Below are 17,682 nucleotides of genomic sequence, written 5' to 3'. Positions count from 1 at the left end.
GATCTGTCATCCTCAGGCTTTGTCTCATTGGCTGCTGCCTGGAGAGTCGGATGAAGCACTGGCCTGTCATTCATTTCCTTCCCCGGGGCTTCCCCCCGTTCCCGATTGGCTGCGTGGTGCCGGACTCTGTGATTGGGGCAGGCAGCCACGCCTCTGACTCCCCGCCCTCGTTCCTATAGTTACTAGGTTCTCCCCGCCCTCTGTCAGCGCGCCTGGGCCCGGCCCTCGGAAGCCGGGAGGCCGCGCGGGGATGGACGGCGCTGGGGCTGGCGCTGGGGCTGGGGCTGGGGCTGGGGCTGGCGCGGCCGCGGCCGCGGCGGCCTCGAACGAGGCGCCGGGGCCCCCGGGGGGCGGGTTCGCGCTGGCGGAGTGCGGGGCCGCGCTGCGAGGCCCCCCGGAGGCCCCGGGCCCCGCCTCGCTCGGCTACCTGCACGTCCTGTGGCAGCGCGACCCGCCGGCGGGCAAGATCCCCGCCCGCCGCCAGCGCAGGGCCGCCCGGCTGCACCGCGCCCTGGGGCCCACGGGCAAAGAGATCCACGGTGAGGGGCGAGCGCGGGGCGGGGGGACGGGCACAATCCCCCCAGGGGAGGGGCCCCCGGGCGCAGCCCCCCGTGTTGGCATGAGGCTCGAGCGCCAGGAGAAAGCCCCCTGCCCTCCCCTCCCGGGCCAGGGGAGAAGCGGGGGGCCCCACTCCGTGACCTCTTCCCTTCGGTTGTAGGGGACTGGCCGGGTCCAGCTGGTGCAGGGGAGCAGGAAACGCAATCTAGGACTCTGCTCCAGCCTGGGCCCCTGCCCTGGCCCCCTGAAGCCCAGACGTCTGATTGGAAAACAATAAATGGTGGTACTCTTCCCCCAGTCTGGCCCCAGCTCTGTCCTCTCATACGTGCTCATGAGAGACCGTTCTCAGTAAATCGAGCAGCTCTAAACAATTGATTAGCAATGAAATGGCTAGCATAAGTCATAACATAAGCCATATCACTAGGCTTCAGAACTAAGACTCTGCCAAACCGTTGGGTCAAGCAGGTTGCAGGCTCTGACAGATGTACTGGCGTACATTTTGTTTACAGAGTGCCCTTTGCAACCACAAAGACTTATTCTGGTGCACAAGATGGGAACCACCAAAAGGAATACAGGTCACTCAGTTGCTGCCAGTCAAACCCTATCAAGAGCCATTTCCCACTCTGCTGCTACAAAGGAGCACAATATTGTCCATTAATATATAAGGAAGAAACACTCTGAAATGCTTTGGGGAAGAAAAAAGGATGGTAGGAATAGCGTGACATTGTGCAGCAATCTGACACTGAGTCAATGCTGGCAATGGGACATGAAATGGGTAACCAGGTACAGACACGTAGCCAAGTTCTCCGAGTCTAGGTGGAAGCCCTTGTATAACCTACCATGCCAATAAAGATGTTTTATTAGAATACATACACCCTTTGTTGGTGGAGTAGAGAGGAGATGGCCGAATCTAAGATTAGTTGCATGGGGGAGTTGGGAAAAGGTTCTCGTTAACTTTCAAATTTGAGCTCCTGGTGTGGTGGTCTGTCCCATCTAGTGGCCCCGAGACCACTTAGAGAGAGAGGTTAATGAGTCTGTTCTACAGCCTTTGCTAACAGCCATATGGCTTTTAGCTCATGCAGTAGAGGCTCATGCACTTAGCTCCAGAGGTCCCAGGTTTGATCCCAAGGACCAGGGTCTGTCAGTGTTACACTACAAAGAGGCTTCCTTGGGAAGTGCTGTATGGCAGGAAAGGCCTAATGACCACCTTTGGAAGAAAAATATGAAGTCTCCTGCTTCCTGGGGCCTTGATATCATATATCCCTTCCTCTAGGGACAAGCCAATCCTTCCAGTGTTGTTTAGCTCCTGAATTTGGGACTTGTCCTGAAGAGAGGGTTCTAATAATGGAACTACCCCTGTTCTCTATGCTCTTTGCAGTAACCCTTTCTCTTTTCCGCAGCTCTGAAAAGATTGAGAGAATCCGCCAATGCTAACGACTTAGAAACAGGTGAGTCTGCACCAGCCAGGTCTACTCAGAACCTTTCCCTGGAAGGGCAGTTTTGCAACTGGCGTTGTGGGGGAGCAAAGGGAAATGAAGGTGGTTTGTAGAACCAGCTGTTCAGACATTGCACATGGAGAAATAGTTTTGTTCTGCTAGGATAGGGCTGGGTGTAAAGTTCAATCTAGCATTTCTACCCTCTCCACTTGAGCGTTAGGTGTTGCAGAGTGCCTTAAGACAGACTAGCATTGCATTTTTATTACATATGTGACAGAGACTTCAGCCCAGGTATCAACAATAGTAACATGTCCTGCTGCAGAGTGGCAGAAGAGCAAAGCTCTTTTTGAAAGAAAGACAAGTGACTGTTGCACAAACAGCCCCAGTCTGTTGTCAGCCAGCATGGCACACCAGATAGGAGAACAAGACTTGGGCAATGCAGATTCTATTCCTGCCTCTGCTACTGTTATTTGTATGACCATATCACTTAGGCATCCCAGTCACAGACCAGGACCCCGTTGTGCTAGGTGCTGTACACAGAACAAAAAGATGATCCCTGTGCAAAAAGAGTTTACAATCCAAGTATAAGACAAGAGACAATCCGTTGATACAGACAGATGGGGGAGAACAAAGAAACAATATTGATTATTGACTCACTCTATGACTTAGGCAAGTCACTGAGCTTTTCTGTGCCCTTTTCCCATTTGTAAGGCAGGGAGATGACACATGCTCATTTTTGTGAAGGGCTTTGAAATCTATTGATGCAGAGTGCTATAGAACATGTCTCAGCTTGAGGTACTGGGTCAGAAGTGACTTGTACAGTATGACCCTGTATTAAAACCCGTGTGTCCCACTATATTATAGTTGCAAAATGTGTTCTAAATCTATATGCAGGTCCCTTGTGTATTAAATCTTGCAATGTTTTATAGCTTGTCATGCCAGTGAAGTGATTGTTATTGAATCAGTTACTCATCAGCGTGGAAATAATCTTTGACCATTTCTGTCATCACACCGAATCTTCACTCATCTCAAAACATTGTCAGAATGGGAAAGGTTAAATTGTTTCCTGCTGGTCTTAGGAGATGATTAGGTTGGACTTTACATTAATGTTTCCTGTAGTTGGCCTGTCAGTCTTTCTCCTTATCCCCTGGCTAAGAGAGCAGAATTGCACCTATCCTAAGGGCACAGTCATCTTTTCAGGTGTTACTTCCATTTTTCCCCACCATGTTTAGAAATAATCCCGGAGGGGCAGGGGAAGGAAGCCCAGTTGTAATAATGGTTCCAACCCTAGAACCCAGGAGGAAGGTAACATCAGAACCGCCATACCAGAACAGACCAATAGCTGAATCATTCCAGTGTCCTGCCTCCAACACTGGCCAATAATGAATGTTTCAGAGCAAGACTTAAAGTCCCCTGATTGAATAACCGGGGGCTAGCTTCTTTCTGAGCTGAGCTGGGGATTAATTTATACCCCCAAAGAACGAGAATTGATAACTCTTGTAATCTTAACCTTGCTCATGTCACTGCTACTCTTAGTCATACAATGGTCACTGACCTTGTTGAAGAAGAGCCACAAGAATGCTTAAGGGATTAGAAAAGATGCTTTACAGTGATAAATTCAAAGAGCTCAAACTAGATCGTTTAACAAAGAGAAGGTTAAGCAGTGATTTGATTACAGTCCATAAGTATGTACATGTGGAACAAATGTTTGATAATGGGCTCTTCACTCTAGCACATGAAGGCATAACATAATCCAGTGGGTGGAAGCTTATTTCCAGTCTGAATTTGTCTAGATGTCTATATTAATTAACCATTGGAACAATTTACCAAGGGTAATGGTGGATTCTCCATCGCTGACCATTTTTAAATCAAGGATGGATTTTTTTTTTTTTAAAAAAAAAGATATGCTCTATAGCCTGTGTTATACAGGAGGTCAGACTGGATGACTACAGTAGTCCCTTTGGGCCTTGGAATCTATGAATTCTGTTTGCACCAATAATATCCCATGACTGTGAGTTGTACTTGTTACTCATTCTCCACATAAAGAAATATTTCCTCCTCTGCTGAAGAATGGAGGCAGTCTAAGTTGCACCAGGGTGTCCCTTCCATTGGGGTTGAAGAGGTAGTTGGATGGATGGGAGTAGAGAGGAACAAGTAAAATGGGACAAGGGAATCCCTTTCCATCATCAATCTCTCATTCCCATATTTGGGCTCTAGCACTCATCTGGTTGTGTCTCCCATAGCTGCTTTACTGATCAGCTTTCTCTCCCAATTAACACGGTCTCTCCTTCTCTCTTTCTCTGTGATGTCAGTGCAGCAACTCTTAGAAGATGGGGTTGATCCCTGTGCTGCAGATGACAAAGGCCGTACGGCCCTGCACTTTGCCTCCTGCAATGGCAATGATCGCATCGGTGAGTGGGAAGGGATTATTCCATGATCCAATTTCCTTGTGGGAGGGGTTTTGGAGGAATCTGTGTGTTTCTTTAATTGTGCACCTTGCTAAAAGCAGCATTTCCCCTGCAATCCCTGGCATGCACATGTGCTGCCTCTCAAGATCCCCTATAACATTCAGTGCGGCCAACACTGGCTCTTCCCTCTTAGACCTACTGGGCAGAGGGAAGAGACTGAAATGGGTCCCTTTAATCGTTTCTAGTGCAGTTGCTTTTGGACCATGGGGCAGACCCGAACCAGAGAGATGGACTGGGGAACACTGCATTACACTTGGGTAAGTGTCAGGAGCTGAAATCGGGACTTCTGTAACCTGATGATCTTTGTGCCCAGAGTTGTGAAGATCCCCATTAGTTTCCTTCCTTTCTTTCCTTCTCTGTATTGTGGCAACCAACCCCTGTCCTGGACTCTTTGGGTTCCATCAGATTTGTTTTTTAATTGAAGGCAGCTTAAGGGTCAGAGCTGAGGGAAGTACATCTCTTTCCTCCTGCTGGCCCTGAGAAACAAGAGGGATGTTTCAGAGACTATCCAGCTTGTTGGCAGAGGCTGTAACCCAGAGGTGGGCAAACTACGGCCCGCAGGCCATCTGGCCCGGCTCTTGGCCTGCGAGGCCAGTCCCCGGCCCCTCCCCTCCCCTCCCCTCCCCTGCTGTCCCCCCTTCCCCGCAGCCTCAGCTCACTGCGCCGCTGTGGCTGGCTCTGGCCGGGCAGCGCGGCTGTAGCGCTGCCAGCCACCGATGCTCCAGACATCACGGTAAGGGGGCAGGGAGAAGGGGGCATTGGATAGAGGGCAGGGGAGTTTGCAGGGGGTGGATAGGGGTCGGGGTGGTCAGAGGATGGGGAACGGGGGGTTGAATGGGGGCAGCAGTCCTGGCGGGTCAGTCAGGAAGGAGGAGTGGTTGGATAGGGCAGCGGGGGGCACTCATGGGTGAGGGTTCCAGGGGCGGTCAGGGGACAGGAAACGGGAGGGGGTGGATGGGGCAGGGGGAAGATAGGGGGCAGGGGCTGGGCCACGCCTGGCTGTTTGAGGAGGCACAGCCTCCCATAACCGGCCCTCTATAAAATTTCCAAAACCCGGTACAGCCCTCAGGCCAAAAAGTTTTCCCACCCCTGCTTTAACCCCTGATCATTGAGCAGGCTTCAAAGGGGAGTGCTGCCCTACCTTCTGATAAAGAACCCCCTAGGGATCTGGTTTCCTGTGCTATGGAGCCCAGGGGGCTTAGTACGTGAGCAGGATCCCCTTCCCTGGACTGTAGCTCTACTCTGAGTTGTGCGTCTCATGTTTTCCCTTCCCAGCTGCCTGCACGAACCATGTTCCCGTCATCACGCTGCTGCTGCGCGGAGGTAACACTTCCTCTTTACAGATTATAATGCTACCACCATCTCTTTGACCTTCCCCCAGGGCCGCTGTTGCTTTTAATCAACCTCTCTCCCCCTCATGCATGTGCACCTTTCAGGAGCCAGAGTCGATGCCTTGGATCGAGCCGGGAGGACTCCTCTGCACCTTGCCAAGTCCAAGCTGAACATCCTGCAGGAAGGGCTCTCTCAGAGCCTGGAGGCCGTGCGCCTTGAAGTGAAGCAGGTGAGAAACGTTCATGCTCTCTGATACTGTGTGCATCTGCTCTCCAAGCACTGCCTTTCTTCGGTGCACTCTGAAGGACACATGGGGTTTCATAACTGCTTTAAGTGCTTCACTTGAGTACCTCAGCTGCTCCAGCATGCTGGCAATTCCAGGACTCCTGACCTTCTTCGTCCCAGGCTCTGACATCCCATCTCTCTCTGCCTCTGGAGAGTATCTCCCTAAACACCACTTGGAATTGTTGCAGGATCTCTCCAGGGCTTGTGGGCCCTAGAATGCACTTAATGGCAGCTAGTGAGAACTACGAAATGGAGATGTCTGGCTATAGGAGGGACCCCTTAGAAATCCCCTTATGTTCTCCCATTGCAAGCATCAGGCAAGGCTAGTTGACTAATAGGAACAGCTGTGCACTTTTCTGGAGCACTGGTTGGAAGGTCCTGAACCTCACCTGTCCAGGTTCACGAGTCAGGAAACGGAGGAGAGGAAAGTGAGGAGGTTTGGGTAACGCAGACCTGAGGGGGAGAAAGCAACAAGAATTTTTTACCCAGGGAACCACTGGATGTGAGGCTGGCCCTTTGAGGACTTTGGTCTCACCACTATGTTCTAATAGCCATGGATAGGAATCAATTGAATAACCAGCCCATCTGAAAAAACTCAGCATCTGATTCATATGTAGCCTTCCTTCGGGAGACACACTGGACTGCGCCTCTACAAATAGCACTGTCCAGCTGCTTTGAAGCATGGCTCTGATCTCCTGTGTGGGTGCCTACCCCCAGACCTCAGAAATGACACTGTGCTTGTGGCAGTACTGCTAATAGCCTGCCTGCTGTGGTTGTCCCTTTGTCCTTGTACCACCAGTGCCCTGTCCTGGTTACAGTTGCCCTGCTCTTGCATCTCACCATACTGCCTGTTTCAGATTATCCAGATGTTGCGGGAATACCTGGAGCGCCTTGGGCAGCATGAGCAGCGGGAGCAGTTGGATGATCTCTGCTCCAGGTTACAGATGACCAGTACTAAGGAGCAGGTGAGAGGCAGCCAGAGTGACTTCCATACTGCGTTGCTGGCTTCACACATACATCCAAGAGAGAATAGACAGCTTCAGTAGGGTAACATTCCCCTCCATGTCAGTGGTTCATATTCGAGCCCAGATGTAATGATGGAAAGATTCATGGTAGCTAGGTTTTGTAGTAACTCATTTGGTGGGAGTGGGTAGTGAGAAGAATGTCTGTATTCTGGTGAGTAGATATTCATAACACGAACAGCATTGCCAGTGCCCAGGGTACCCTTAATGGCAGTCTCAGCAGAGACGTCAAAGACCAGATGGGCTGAGAAGATTTAATTTCCCCACTCATCTACACATGTGGGCCCTTCCAGGCAAGGATGAGGTACATCCAGTGGTGAACTGGAGCCGGTTCATGCGAAACGGTTGTTAAATTTTGAACCAGTTTTAGAACTGATTGTTAAAAATTGTTACGGCTCCCTAAGCTCCTGGCTGTGGAGGCTCCCCCCGGCCCCTCCCCCCTCTCACAGAGCCTCAGCTACCGCCACTGCTGCTGAGAGCCCCAGGGGCAGTGGGGAGCATGGCTTGGCCCACAGCGTGGGGAAGAAGGCGCAGCTGCGCTCTGCTCTTCAGGCAGAGAAGCTGGGTGTCTACTCCGCCTGCAAGGTACCTAGCTGAGCCGCATGGGCCCGTGGAGTGCCGGGGGGTGGGCAGGTCCAGTCCCTGGCCTGGGGAATGGTGTATGTGGGAGCAACCTGGGCATCCCTCCCCCATCCAGTGCCACCCCCTCCAACACCCAGCGACCAGCTACCTTCTCCCCTGTGCACCCTCCACCCCTACAACCCACCCTGTTCTGCCACTTTTGCCTCTGGGCAACCTCCACCTGGCAACCCCCACCCCCAGCCAGCCACGGTCACCTTCACCCCTGCATCAACCTCGGGAGCCCCCCCCGCCATCTCCCTCCTGCCCACTCCTCCCTTGTGCAAACCCCTCCTTGTCACCTTCACGCCCCTGCAACAACCCTGGGCACATACACACCCCTGCCTGCTAGCCCCTTGCAACAACCCCCTCCTGCCCACTTCTCCTTTGTGCCACTCCCTCCCTGCCACAGCACCCACTGCAATGAGCCCCTTTTGCCTCTGTGCAATCTCTTCCCTGCCACTACACCCCCACCCCCTCCACCTCTTGGCACACCCTTAAATCAGAACTTTTTATAGGGAACCAGTTAAGATTTTGGCAGCTCATCACTGTGTACATCCTGCATTATGCTCAGTCTTCCTTCCCTTGCAGCCTCTGCTTGTCTTGTGATAACAAACTGCATTGTTTCTACGGCAGGTGGATGAGGTCACTGACCTCCTGGCCAGCTTCACCTCACTCAGTCTACAGATGCAGAAGATAGAGAAGAGGTAATGGGCTTTCAGATCGTTCCCCTGGTCAACAGGAGAGGCCCCAGGGGAGGGGCAGCTGGAGCGCATCACCTAGATTATAAACATTGCTGCCACTGCCAGATACCCTGTTCCTGCTGGACCCTCCCCAGCGTAGCACTCAACTCTCAGACTATCCCGTCCGGTGCTGCCATCACCACCACCTTCTGAGGCGCCTAGGAAGACAATTGAATGCTGGAGCTCCTGACTTTTGGAGCAAAGGGCCCCTCTTCCTTATCATCCTGCTCTATATTGGATGGTTTAACGAATGTGCTGGCCTTGTGTGGCATGTCCCTCTTTTGAACACTCAGCCTTTCTCAAAGCATCCCAAGCTCAGAGTGATTGGGGCGCTAACCAGTGTACCCCTGGTCACCAGCTACACCCAGGTGCACTCAGGCAGCGACAGCTCTCCGACATGCCTTTGTGTACAGATCTGCCTTTCCTAGGCACCATTGGACATGGTCACAGTATCTAGTTGCACATGAGTAGGCTTGTTCAGATGCTGGAAGACTCCGATTTCCTGCACTCACAGGAAATGAAGATGGAAATTCAGCAGAGCTCACTGAGCATTGGTTGGAGTAGGTGAAACGAGGAAAAAAATAATCATCATCAGAGCCTGGGCCTTCATCCTCAACTCCCACAGGGGCCTGCTGTCAAAAGGGAAAGAGCTTGTCAGTGTGGGACTGGGGTACAAAGCTTTTCACCGCAAGGTTGCTGCTTCCAATGTGATCCCACCTCAAGGAATCACTAAAACTTTGTGCTCAGAGACCACAGCAATGGGTTTGTTAAAAATATATAGATAGATAAATTTGTTACCAGATTATGGCTGCCCAGTTACAGGGTTGGGTGACATACCCACTCCTAGTCCAGTTCTAGGGGGACAGATATCTATGTCCCACAAGCCAGCACCATGGCTAACTTCGATCTTCCCTTTTTTTTTTTTTAAGCCGTCTCAAGCAGGAGATCAAGCCTTGATTTGAGCCATTAAAACAACTCATCTTTCCACCTCAATGTGGCTGACCTGTAACTTAGACCTGAGCCATGTTGCTAGGGTGGGGGCAAACTTACATTGTTGCTGCCCATGTGGTATCACTAATCCTGGGGCTAAAATAGATGCCAGTCTGAAGGCCTGTCAATCAGACATATTTTACCAGCACTAAATTCATTTGAGGGGAAGGGATTTTAAATAAGTTCAATGTGCTGGATGAATTGTGATGCCCACAAGAGGCCTGAAATGGGGAGCATGGAAAGGATGCAGGGAGTTGCCACAGAACATGTTCTTTGCCATCCATTGGGTGTGGTCATTAACAAGAGCTGGGTGGATTCTGTTTAAGGTACTGACTCTCAAGAGCAGCCAGTACTTCCCCTGAATCATGAACATCCTAAGGTGGTTTTTTAGACCCAGAGGACAATAGGATCGGACGCTGTTTAGTAACAGGTGCATCCCTTGTCTGAGATGAGACTGACTAGATGCATGTATCCAAAGCTTGAATTTCACCTTGATGCATGCAGCTTAGAGACGTATGTATGCTCTTTTGGGGAGGGAAGTTTGGGACTGACTCTGCGTTCTGATTTTGTTGGAGCTGTCACTGTGACTTAAGACGTTGTTCCAACATGCTGGCTAAAAGAGACACAAAGGGGGTGGATGACAATCTGAACTCTTACATTTTACATTCATTAAAATACTGTCAGCTTTTTTGAAGTCCTCCACCAGTTCTTTCGTCTTAGGACTCACCTCTCTCCCTCTATCTCCTGTGCCTGGGGCCTGACACTGGACTCGGTAACAACTTCTCTTAAAAAGCAGTGCTTGAATTAAAGATGACAAATGTCGAGTTGCCTTGACCACAAACACTGGCCTCTTTGCAGACCCCTGGACCCTGCTTCTGATTCACCTGATCTTCAGTCCCCTTGCTGAGGAATCTAAACCATAAATATATGAATTTGCTATAGATCCTACACAAATCAGTGTGTTGTAGGGCTCCAGGCCAGGAGCTATCATGCATTCTGCAGAGAGGAAAGCAATGCTGTCTGACCATGACTGGTCTGAGAGCAAGCATTAGTGTGCAGCAGGAGGGGAGAAAACATGATAAAATCATCACTGTTTGCCAAATGAAAAATGCGACCACGTGCTGGGGCTCAGACTGGCATTGGCTAGATTCTAAAGATTACAGGGGAAAGAGCATCTCACAAGTGAGATAGAAGAGACCATTAAAATAGCTAAGGAAAGAGCAGCTAGGGTTGTCTTTAATGCCACAGTTGCTGTCGGTGATGCTTGTAGTGAAGCTAGAACAGACTGGTTTGCTTTTGTTGCAGTTCACATCTGAGATCAGAGCCCTTTTGGCTAGGAGCAGGAGAAGTTGCTGCATGCAGCGTGTCATGGCCCCACTGTGTGAGGTTAGCTGCTGAGCTTCTACAACACCTCATCCCTAAACAGGGTTGGAGTCAAAAAGGGTGATGTCTGGGTGTAGGTGATGGTGGTTGCCTGCTCTGAGCCCTTGCAACTACCCACTAATGTCTGCCTCTCAGAGGGCAGCTTTTTATGTTTCTCCTCAACAACCCACTAGCTGGGCCATCTGCTGTATGTCATCTGAAGGATGATGGGTTTTTTGGGAAAATTGCCACTACTGCTGGTTAGTAAGAGCATTTGGTTGCAGATAAAATGCCTTAGGGGGGTTAGATCCTTTTTAAATGGCAAGCAGACCAATCACATGGTACAACTTGCCCTTTGCAGTTCTGCTTTTCTACTGCCAGTCTAATGGGATGAGACATACCCACAGACCAAGCTGGCACCAGGGCTCACCATGACATTCTAAAGGGCTGTTTCCCTCTGACCTGAGAGCAGCACTTACCACATTTCTGTCATCCAGTCATGCACAATCCTGGGCTGGAAACAATCAAACCTACCATCCTGCTCAGTTTGGCAGTCCTCATCTGAAGCAGATCACTCTTATAGTAAACTAGAGCAATTAGGAGAAGGGGTGGCTCTGAATGTAGAAATTGTATCTTCATCATGCTTCACTGTGTCTGCAGTACCTGATTTCCTTTAGCTGTCCTGCCTTCATTGCTGTTATGCATCACCTAATAGGATCCCAGAGCTTTCCCTTGGTGGAAGGCCCCATGTGCTCTACAGCAGGGTCCCTGGCTTTTGTAGCACTCTTCAGTAGCAGCTTCCAGTACATTTTACAAAGGTAGGTTTTTACTGAATTAAAGATTAACATGAATAATCCAGTCAATACAATCTCCCCTGTGCTGTTTATTTTGATATTGAAAGCAGCTTCATGTTGTTCTCACACAAATTGTCATCAGCAGGTTTCAGAATTAACTCATTAACGAATGGCACAGTTGACACCACTCAGAGCGATCGGACCAGGCTGGCTGCACACTCAGGCCAGCAGCATGTTACATACCATTCCCATTTTCAAGCTTTTCCTTGCAACCATGAGACCCAAGACATTTTTCAATTTCAGCTAAGATTCTGCAGTAAAGAGTGAGTTCCACACTGACTGAACACGCAGCACCCAGCCTTGGGGACTGGCTTGGCACGGAAGGCCATGCCAGTGTGCATGGGACACAAGCCATATGACCTCATGGATAGTGCCAGCCAGTTTGAGGGATGGGTTTGTCAAGAAACATCCAGTGCACAGGGCCAATATGTGGCTGCATTGCACTGAGGCGCTGGAGCACATCCAGACCGTGACTACTTTTAATACTATGGAGAAATTATATAGATGCCAAAGAACAAAAGGATTTACTCCAAAGCAGCTGCTCCATTACAAATGAATGGAAAACATACACTCCAGCATGTGCAGGCATGTACCCACGCAGAAATACCTCTCACTCTTCAGCTGCTGAAATAATTAAACTCTAGGGCATCAAGACAACTCACTCTTCAGGAAAGAAAACTCTATGACTCCCATCCTCCATCTCCCTTTACTAGCTTCCTAGTGATCTCCAATTCCTAGTAATATCCTTGTTGCCAAAAAGCCCCATGAAACATCTCCAGCTGCCCCTGCCCCTTCATTTACCTCTGTCTGCTCATTCAGTATGTACCTCTGATCTTTTATCCTCCTTGCTACAGAAAGATCTGTGCAGAACAAGCCTCATTTTTCTTCATAGAGCCAGGCTAGCATGGGAGAGCAACCCTGGCAGCTCTGAGCCCACTGGTGAATTAGTGAGGAACCAGAGTTTGATTAGCAAGCGGATAAAGGAAAACTGGCAGATAGAAGCTTTCAGACAAATCCAAATAAACAGAGTGTCCGTAACATGAGGTTATTAAAAAATAAAGTAGGCAACTGAGACACAAAGTATGATCATAGATCAGGAACTGGTTAAGGGATGGAAAATAAAGGCTAGGAATTTAGGCCAGTTTTCATTGTGGCTTACGGTTAACAATAGGGTGTCCCAAAGCTTCAGTATTTAAATATGGTTGCCCCTTCAGCCCCAGCAGTTAGCCAGTATTCAGGCCCTTGCAGAATTGTTTCTGTTAGGATGGGAAATTCATTATGAGTCAGGTATATTCTTGGTTACAAAAATATGTATACAAAGCCCTGTTTCCCAGAACATAGTGGAAGCAAACAACAGACAATTTCATTGCTCAGAAATCCCCAAATCTAACCCTCCAACAGGCTCTGTGCCCAAGCAGCCTGGTCTTCCTGCTTCCTCTCAGAATCGTGCTCAAATCAGCTTCTCCCAGCATTTTGCCTCCAACACACGCAGCCTGCAACCCATATTCTAGCCCCTGCATTTGCAACCAGGGCCACCCCTCAGGCCATGCACTTAGCTCCGACTTGCCAGGCAGCCTAGTTCCCCAGGTTGTAACCCCAAAGCCTCCAGCTGTTTTTACTACATAAAAGGGTTTGTTGCTGCTTCTGTTGAAAGAAGAAAAGGAGGACTTGTGGCACCTTAGAGACTAACAAATTTATTTGAGCATAAGCTTTCGTGCCACAAGTACTCCTTTTCTTTCTGCGAATACAGACTAACACGGCTGCTACTCTGAAATCTGTTGAAAGCGTGCTTGACACTGGCTTAAGGAGGCCTATGAATGGGTCTTGGATCCCAGTACCCACCTGCTGGCAGCCATTAGCACCTTTCAGCAGTGATCCCAAAAGAGGTGAAGGGTAAGGGGGGGCAACATTTGCAGAGGACACAAAATTAATTAGGTTAGGCCAGACTAGAGAAGACAGAGGAACGCCACCACAAGGACCTGACAGAGCTAAGCAACAGCAGGTAATAACAAACAAGTGCAAAGCCATGCAGACTGCGTAGAGGAATTGGGACTACTCGTACACATTGCCGGGGTCTAAATTAATTTGAACCAAGCAGGAAATGAACTAGAGTTGGGAACAGCTATACAAAAACCTGGCGGGTGTGTGCGCACGCATGTGCGCAGGGTGGTACAGAACTGAGGTGCATCAGCAGAGAGTAGCAGAGGTAAGCTTGCATTATTCCTGGTTCTAGTCCATAGCTATTGGACTTTCCTTTCATGAACATTAAAATCCACCCCACACAAACCTTTGTGACTCCCCTGCCCTTGATGGAGCAGGCAGTGCAGCTCTCCTTTCCCCTGTAGAGGCTAGGTTACTCTTGAACTTCTCCCAGAATAAATACAAGTCCCTCTCTTCCTTGGTGTGCTTGTTCTTTTTGACTAGATGCAGACATTTATGACATCCCCCCACCAGACACACTGCTGGTTCCCCCTTGGACATGTCCAGAGGCCTGAAATTTATTCAAATGACTGAGCACTTGTACAATAGCAAGGTGGGGCTGGCAAGGCATATTTCTGTACAATCACACTGACCCTGGCAACAACCAGCATGATTCCTGTGATCAACTGGAACGGAGATCATTGTCTCCCTCCCAGTGAGTGGGCAGCAGCTGTGGTGCTCTAGTCCATTTATTAATATGGCAGGTCCACTTCATTACAGCCTGTCAGGGTTCCTTCCCCACTCTGAACTCTGGGGTACAGATGTGGGGACCCGCATGAAAGACCCCCTAAGCTTATTCTTACCACCTTATGTTAAAACTTCCCCAAGGCACAGATTCCCTTCTTGCCTTTAGATCACTGCCACCACCAAGTGATTTAACAAACAATCAGGGAAAGGACCACTTGGAGTCCTATTCCCCCAAGCCTATACACCCCATCTCCTGGGGAGGCTTGAGAATAATAACCTAACCAATTGGTTACAAAATAATCAAAGACCCAAACCTCTGGGTCTTGGAACAATGGAAAAATCAGTCAAGTTCTTAAAAAGAAGGATTTTATTTAAAGAGAAAAAGGTAAAAGAAAATTCTATATTCTATGAAAATCCTATTTCGATTGTAAGCAGTTTGGGGTCAGGGCTCTTACCACGGGCCCTGCAGTAAAAACCAGTGGGATGCGGCTCTCATCTGGGGCTCTAGGTCAGGAGCTTTCAACCTTTCCAGACAACTGTACCCCTTTAAGGAGTCTGATTTGTCTTGCGTACCCCAAGTTTCACCTCACTTAAAAACTACTTGCTTACAAAAATCAGACAAAAATACAAAAAAGTGTCACAGCCACTATTACTGAAAAATTGCTTACTTCCTCATGTTTACCATACAATTATAAAATAAATCAATTGGAATATAAATATTGTACTTGCATTCAGAGCTGTCCCTAGGGTACGGCAAATCAGGGCAACTGTCCTGGGTCCCACACTTTGGGGGGCCCCTCACTTTGTGAGGAGGCAGACGGGGAGGTGAAGCGGGAGGCAGGTGTGGGGACAGAGGAGAAGCCTCCCTACCAACCTCCCCCACCCCTCAGTGCCTCCTGCCCATCAGCGGGCCCCATCGATCAGCACCTCTCCTTCCCTCCCAGCGCCTACCGCCAATCAGCTGTTTTGCAGTGTCTGGAGTCACTGGGGGGAGGGAAGAGGAGTGAGGGCAGAGAACATTCGGGGGAGGGGGGCAGAACTGGGTGGGGGTGGGAAGAGGTGGGGTGGGGCCTTGGGGAAGGGGTGGAGTGAGGGCAGGGCCTGAGCAGAGCTGGTGGGGAGCAACCGCCCCCCAGCAGATAGAAACTTGGCACCTATGTCCCAAGCCACGCAACCCCCTAGGGACGGCCCTGCTTACATTGCAGTGTATTGCAGATAGAGCAGTATAAACAAGTCATTGTCCGTATGAAATTTTAATTTGTACTGACTTTGTTAGTGCTTTTTACATAGCCTGTTGTAAAAGTAGGCAACTATCTAGATGAGTTGATGTACCCCCTGGAAGACCTCTAAGTACCCCCAGGGTACACGTACTCCTGGTTGAGAACCACTGCTCTAGATGTTACCATAATACAGATAATAATAGGGTAGAGCTGGGAATAAAACCTAGGAAACCACCTCCCAGTTGCCTGCTGTGATCACTAGCCTGTACTTCCACCAGCTAGGGTTGCCAGGTGTCTGGTTTTAGATCGGAACACCCAGTCGAAAAGGGACCCTGGTAGCTCCGGACAGCACCATTGACCGGGCACCTAAAAGTCTGGTCAGTGGTGCAGCAGAGCTAAGGCAGGCTCTCTGCCTCCCCTGGCTCTGCGTGGCTCCTGAAAGTGTCCGGCACATCCAGCTCCTAGGTGCAGGGGTGGCTATGAGGGCTCCACGTGCTGCCCCTGCCCAAGCGCCGGCTCCACTGCAGCCAATGGGAGCTGCGGAGGTGGTGCCTGTGGGCGAGGGCAGCACGCAGATTTCCTTGGCCTTTCAATCTATAAGGGGGACATGCTGGCCACTTCCAGGAGCCACCTGAGGTAAGCGCTGCCTGGAGCCCGCACCCCAAACTCTTCCCGCACACCAACCCCTTGCCCCAACCCTGAGCCCCCTCCCACACCCAAACTCCCTCCTGCATCCCAACCCCCTGCCCCAGCTTGGAACCACCTCCTGAAGCACACACCCTTCATCCCCGATCCCACACCAGAGCCTGGATCCCCAGCCGGATCCCTCACCCCAACCCCCTGCCTGGAGCCCCATCCCCCAGCCCCTTCCCGCACTCCAAAATCCTCATCCTCTACCCCACCCCAAAGCCTGCACCCCCAGCCGGAGCCCTCACCCCCCCGCACTCCAACCACCAGCCCTGAACCCTCTCCCGCACTCCAAATCCCTCATCCCCAGCCCCACCCCAAAGCCTGTACCCCCAGCCAGAGCCCCATCTCCTCCTGTACCCCAACTCCCTGCCCCAGCCTGAAGCCCCCTCCTGCACTCCAAACACCTGCCAAGAGCCCCCTCCCAAACTTCAAACCCATCAACCTCACCCCACAGCTCCCTCCCACACCCCAAACCTCTTATCCCTCACCTCACCCTAGAGCCTGCACCCCCAGCTGGAGCCCTCACCCCCTACTGCACCCCTACCCACAGCCCCAGCCCAGAGCACCCTCCTGCACCCCAAAACTCCTCTTCCGCAGCTCCATCCCAGAACCCACACCCCCTCTGGTTCGTCAACCCCAAGCCCTGTCCCAGCACAGTGAAAATGAGTGAGTGTGTGGGGAGAGCAAGAGAGGGAGGGGGGATGGAGTGAGCAGGGGCGGGGCCTTGGAGAAGGGGCGGGGCAGGGGACGCAGCAAGGGTGTTTGGTTTTCTGCAATTAGAAAGTTGGCAGCCCTACCAGTTCTGGGGTGAGAGAGGTCCCAGTCTAGTTCCTACATGACTTGCTCATCTAATAAAAACTTTGTTACTGTGGTGCTAACACCCTTCTCCCCGCTTGAGAGCAGTACCAGCAAAGGTGGCAAGGAAGAAGTGGGTCATGGAGGTTAAATCCCCGCTTCCCCTACAGATAGTGCCTCCCACTCCCCGAGCTGGGCAGAAGCACCTTCTTGCAGGGTGTCAGAGAGCTTGTGAAGTTGCTGCCTGTGCATGACCCCTTCTAGAAACACACAGGGGACTTCAGCACCTTTCACCAATAGGAAGATTGGGGGTGGGTGGGTGGGGGGGAGAGTTTCTCTCTCTGCCTGCCCATACAGACTCCAAGTCATCCGGCCCTTCAAATGATATTGGCTGAATTTTCAGGGCTTGTTCAAACTCTGCAAAACCAGCAACTGCCCCTTTAATTCTTGGAACATGCCAGCTGACTGCATCTCCCTCCCCTTAAATGCACTGCAGCCAAGTCTATATGAACTGTATCCACCCCTTACAGCTGCCTAACCCTCCCCACCACCCAAACAAGTCAGCAGCTGCCCAATTCCCCGGTCAAGTGTCCCATCCCCACTTCCTGTGTTAACCCACCTGTAAGCACTTCCACCTCCTCT

The 17,682-nt window shown here is 50.7% G+C and overlaps 1 protein-coding gene across 1 annotated transcript; it reads left to right on the top strand.

Annotated features, from left to right (window-relative positions):
• Positions 1-190: 190 nt before the first annotated feature.
• On the top strand, positions 191-10,146 carry ANKRD54 (ankyrin repeat domain 54). Its single transcript, XM_043520586.1, has 9 exons — positions 191-270; positions 307-539; positions 1,959-2,006; positions 4,307-4,405; positions 4,648-4,719; positions 5,738-5,785; positions 5,899-6,023; positions 6,937-7,044; positions 8,356-10,146. Exons 1-9 carry the CDS (start codon positions 251-253, stop codon positions 8,428-8,430), a joined length of 828 nt encoding a protein of 275 aa, XP_043376521.1. The 5' UTR covers positions 191-250; the 3' UTR covers positions 8,431-10,146.
• The last annotated feature ends 7,536 nt before the right edge of the window (positions 10,147-17,682 follow it).

This window comes from Dermochelys coriacea, chromosome 1 (genome assembly GCF_009764565.3).
Source record: "Dermochelys coriacea isolate rDerCor1 chromosome 1, rDerCor1.pri.v4, whole genome shotgun sequence".
In the NCBI taxonomy this organism is placed as follows: Eukaryota; Metazoa; Chordata; order Testudines; family Dermochelyidae; genus Dermochelys; species Dermochelys coriacea.
Note: the sequence above shows the minus strand (reverse complement) of the source record. Positions and strands in the feature narration are given on the sequence as shown.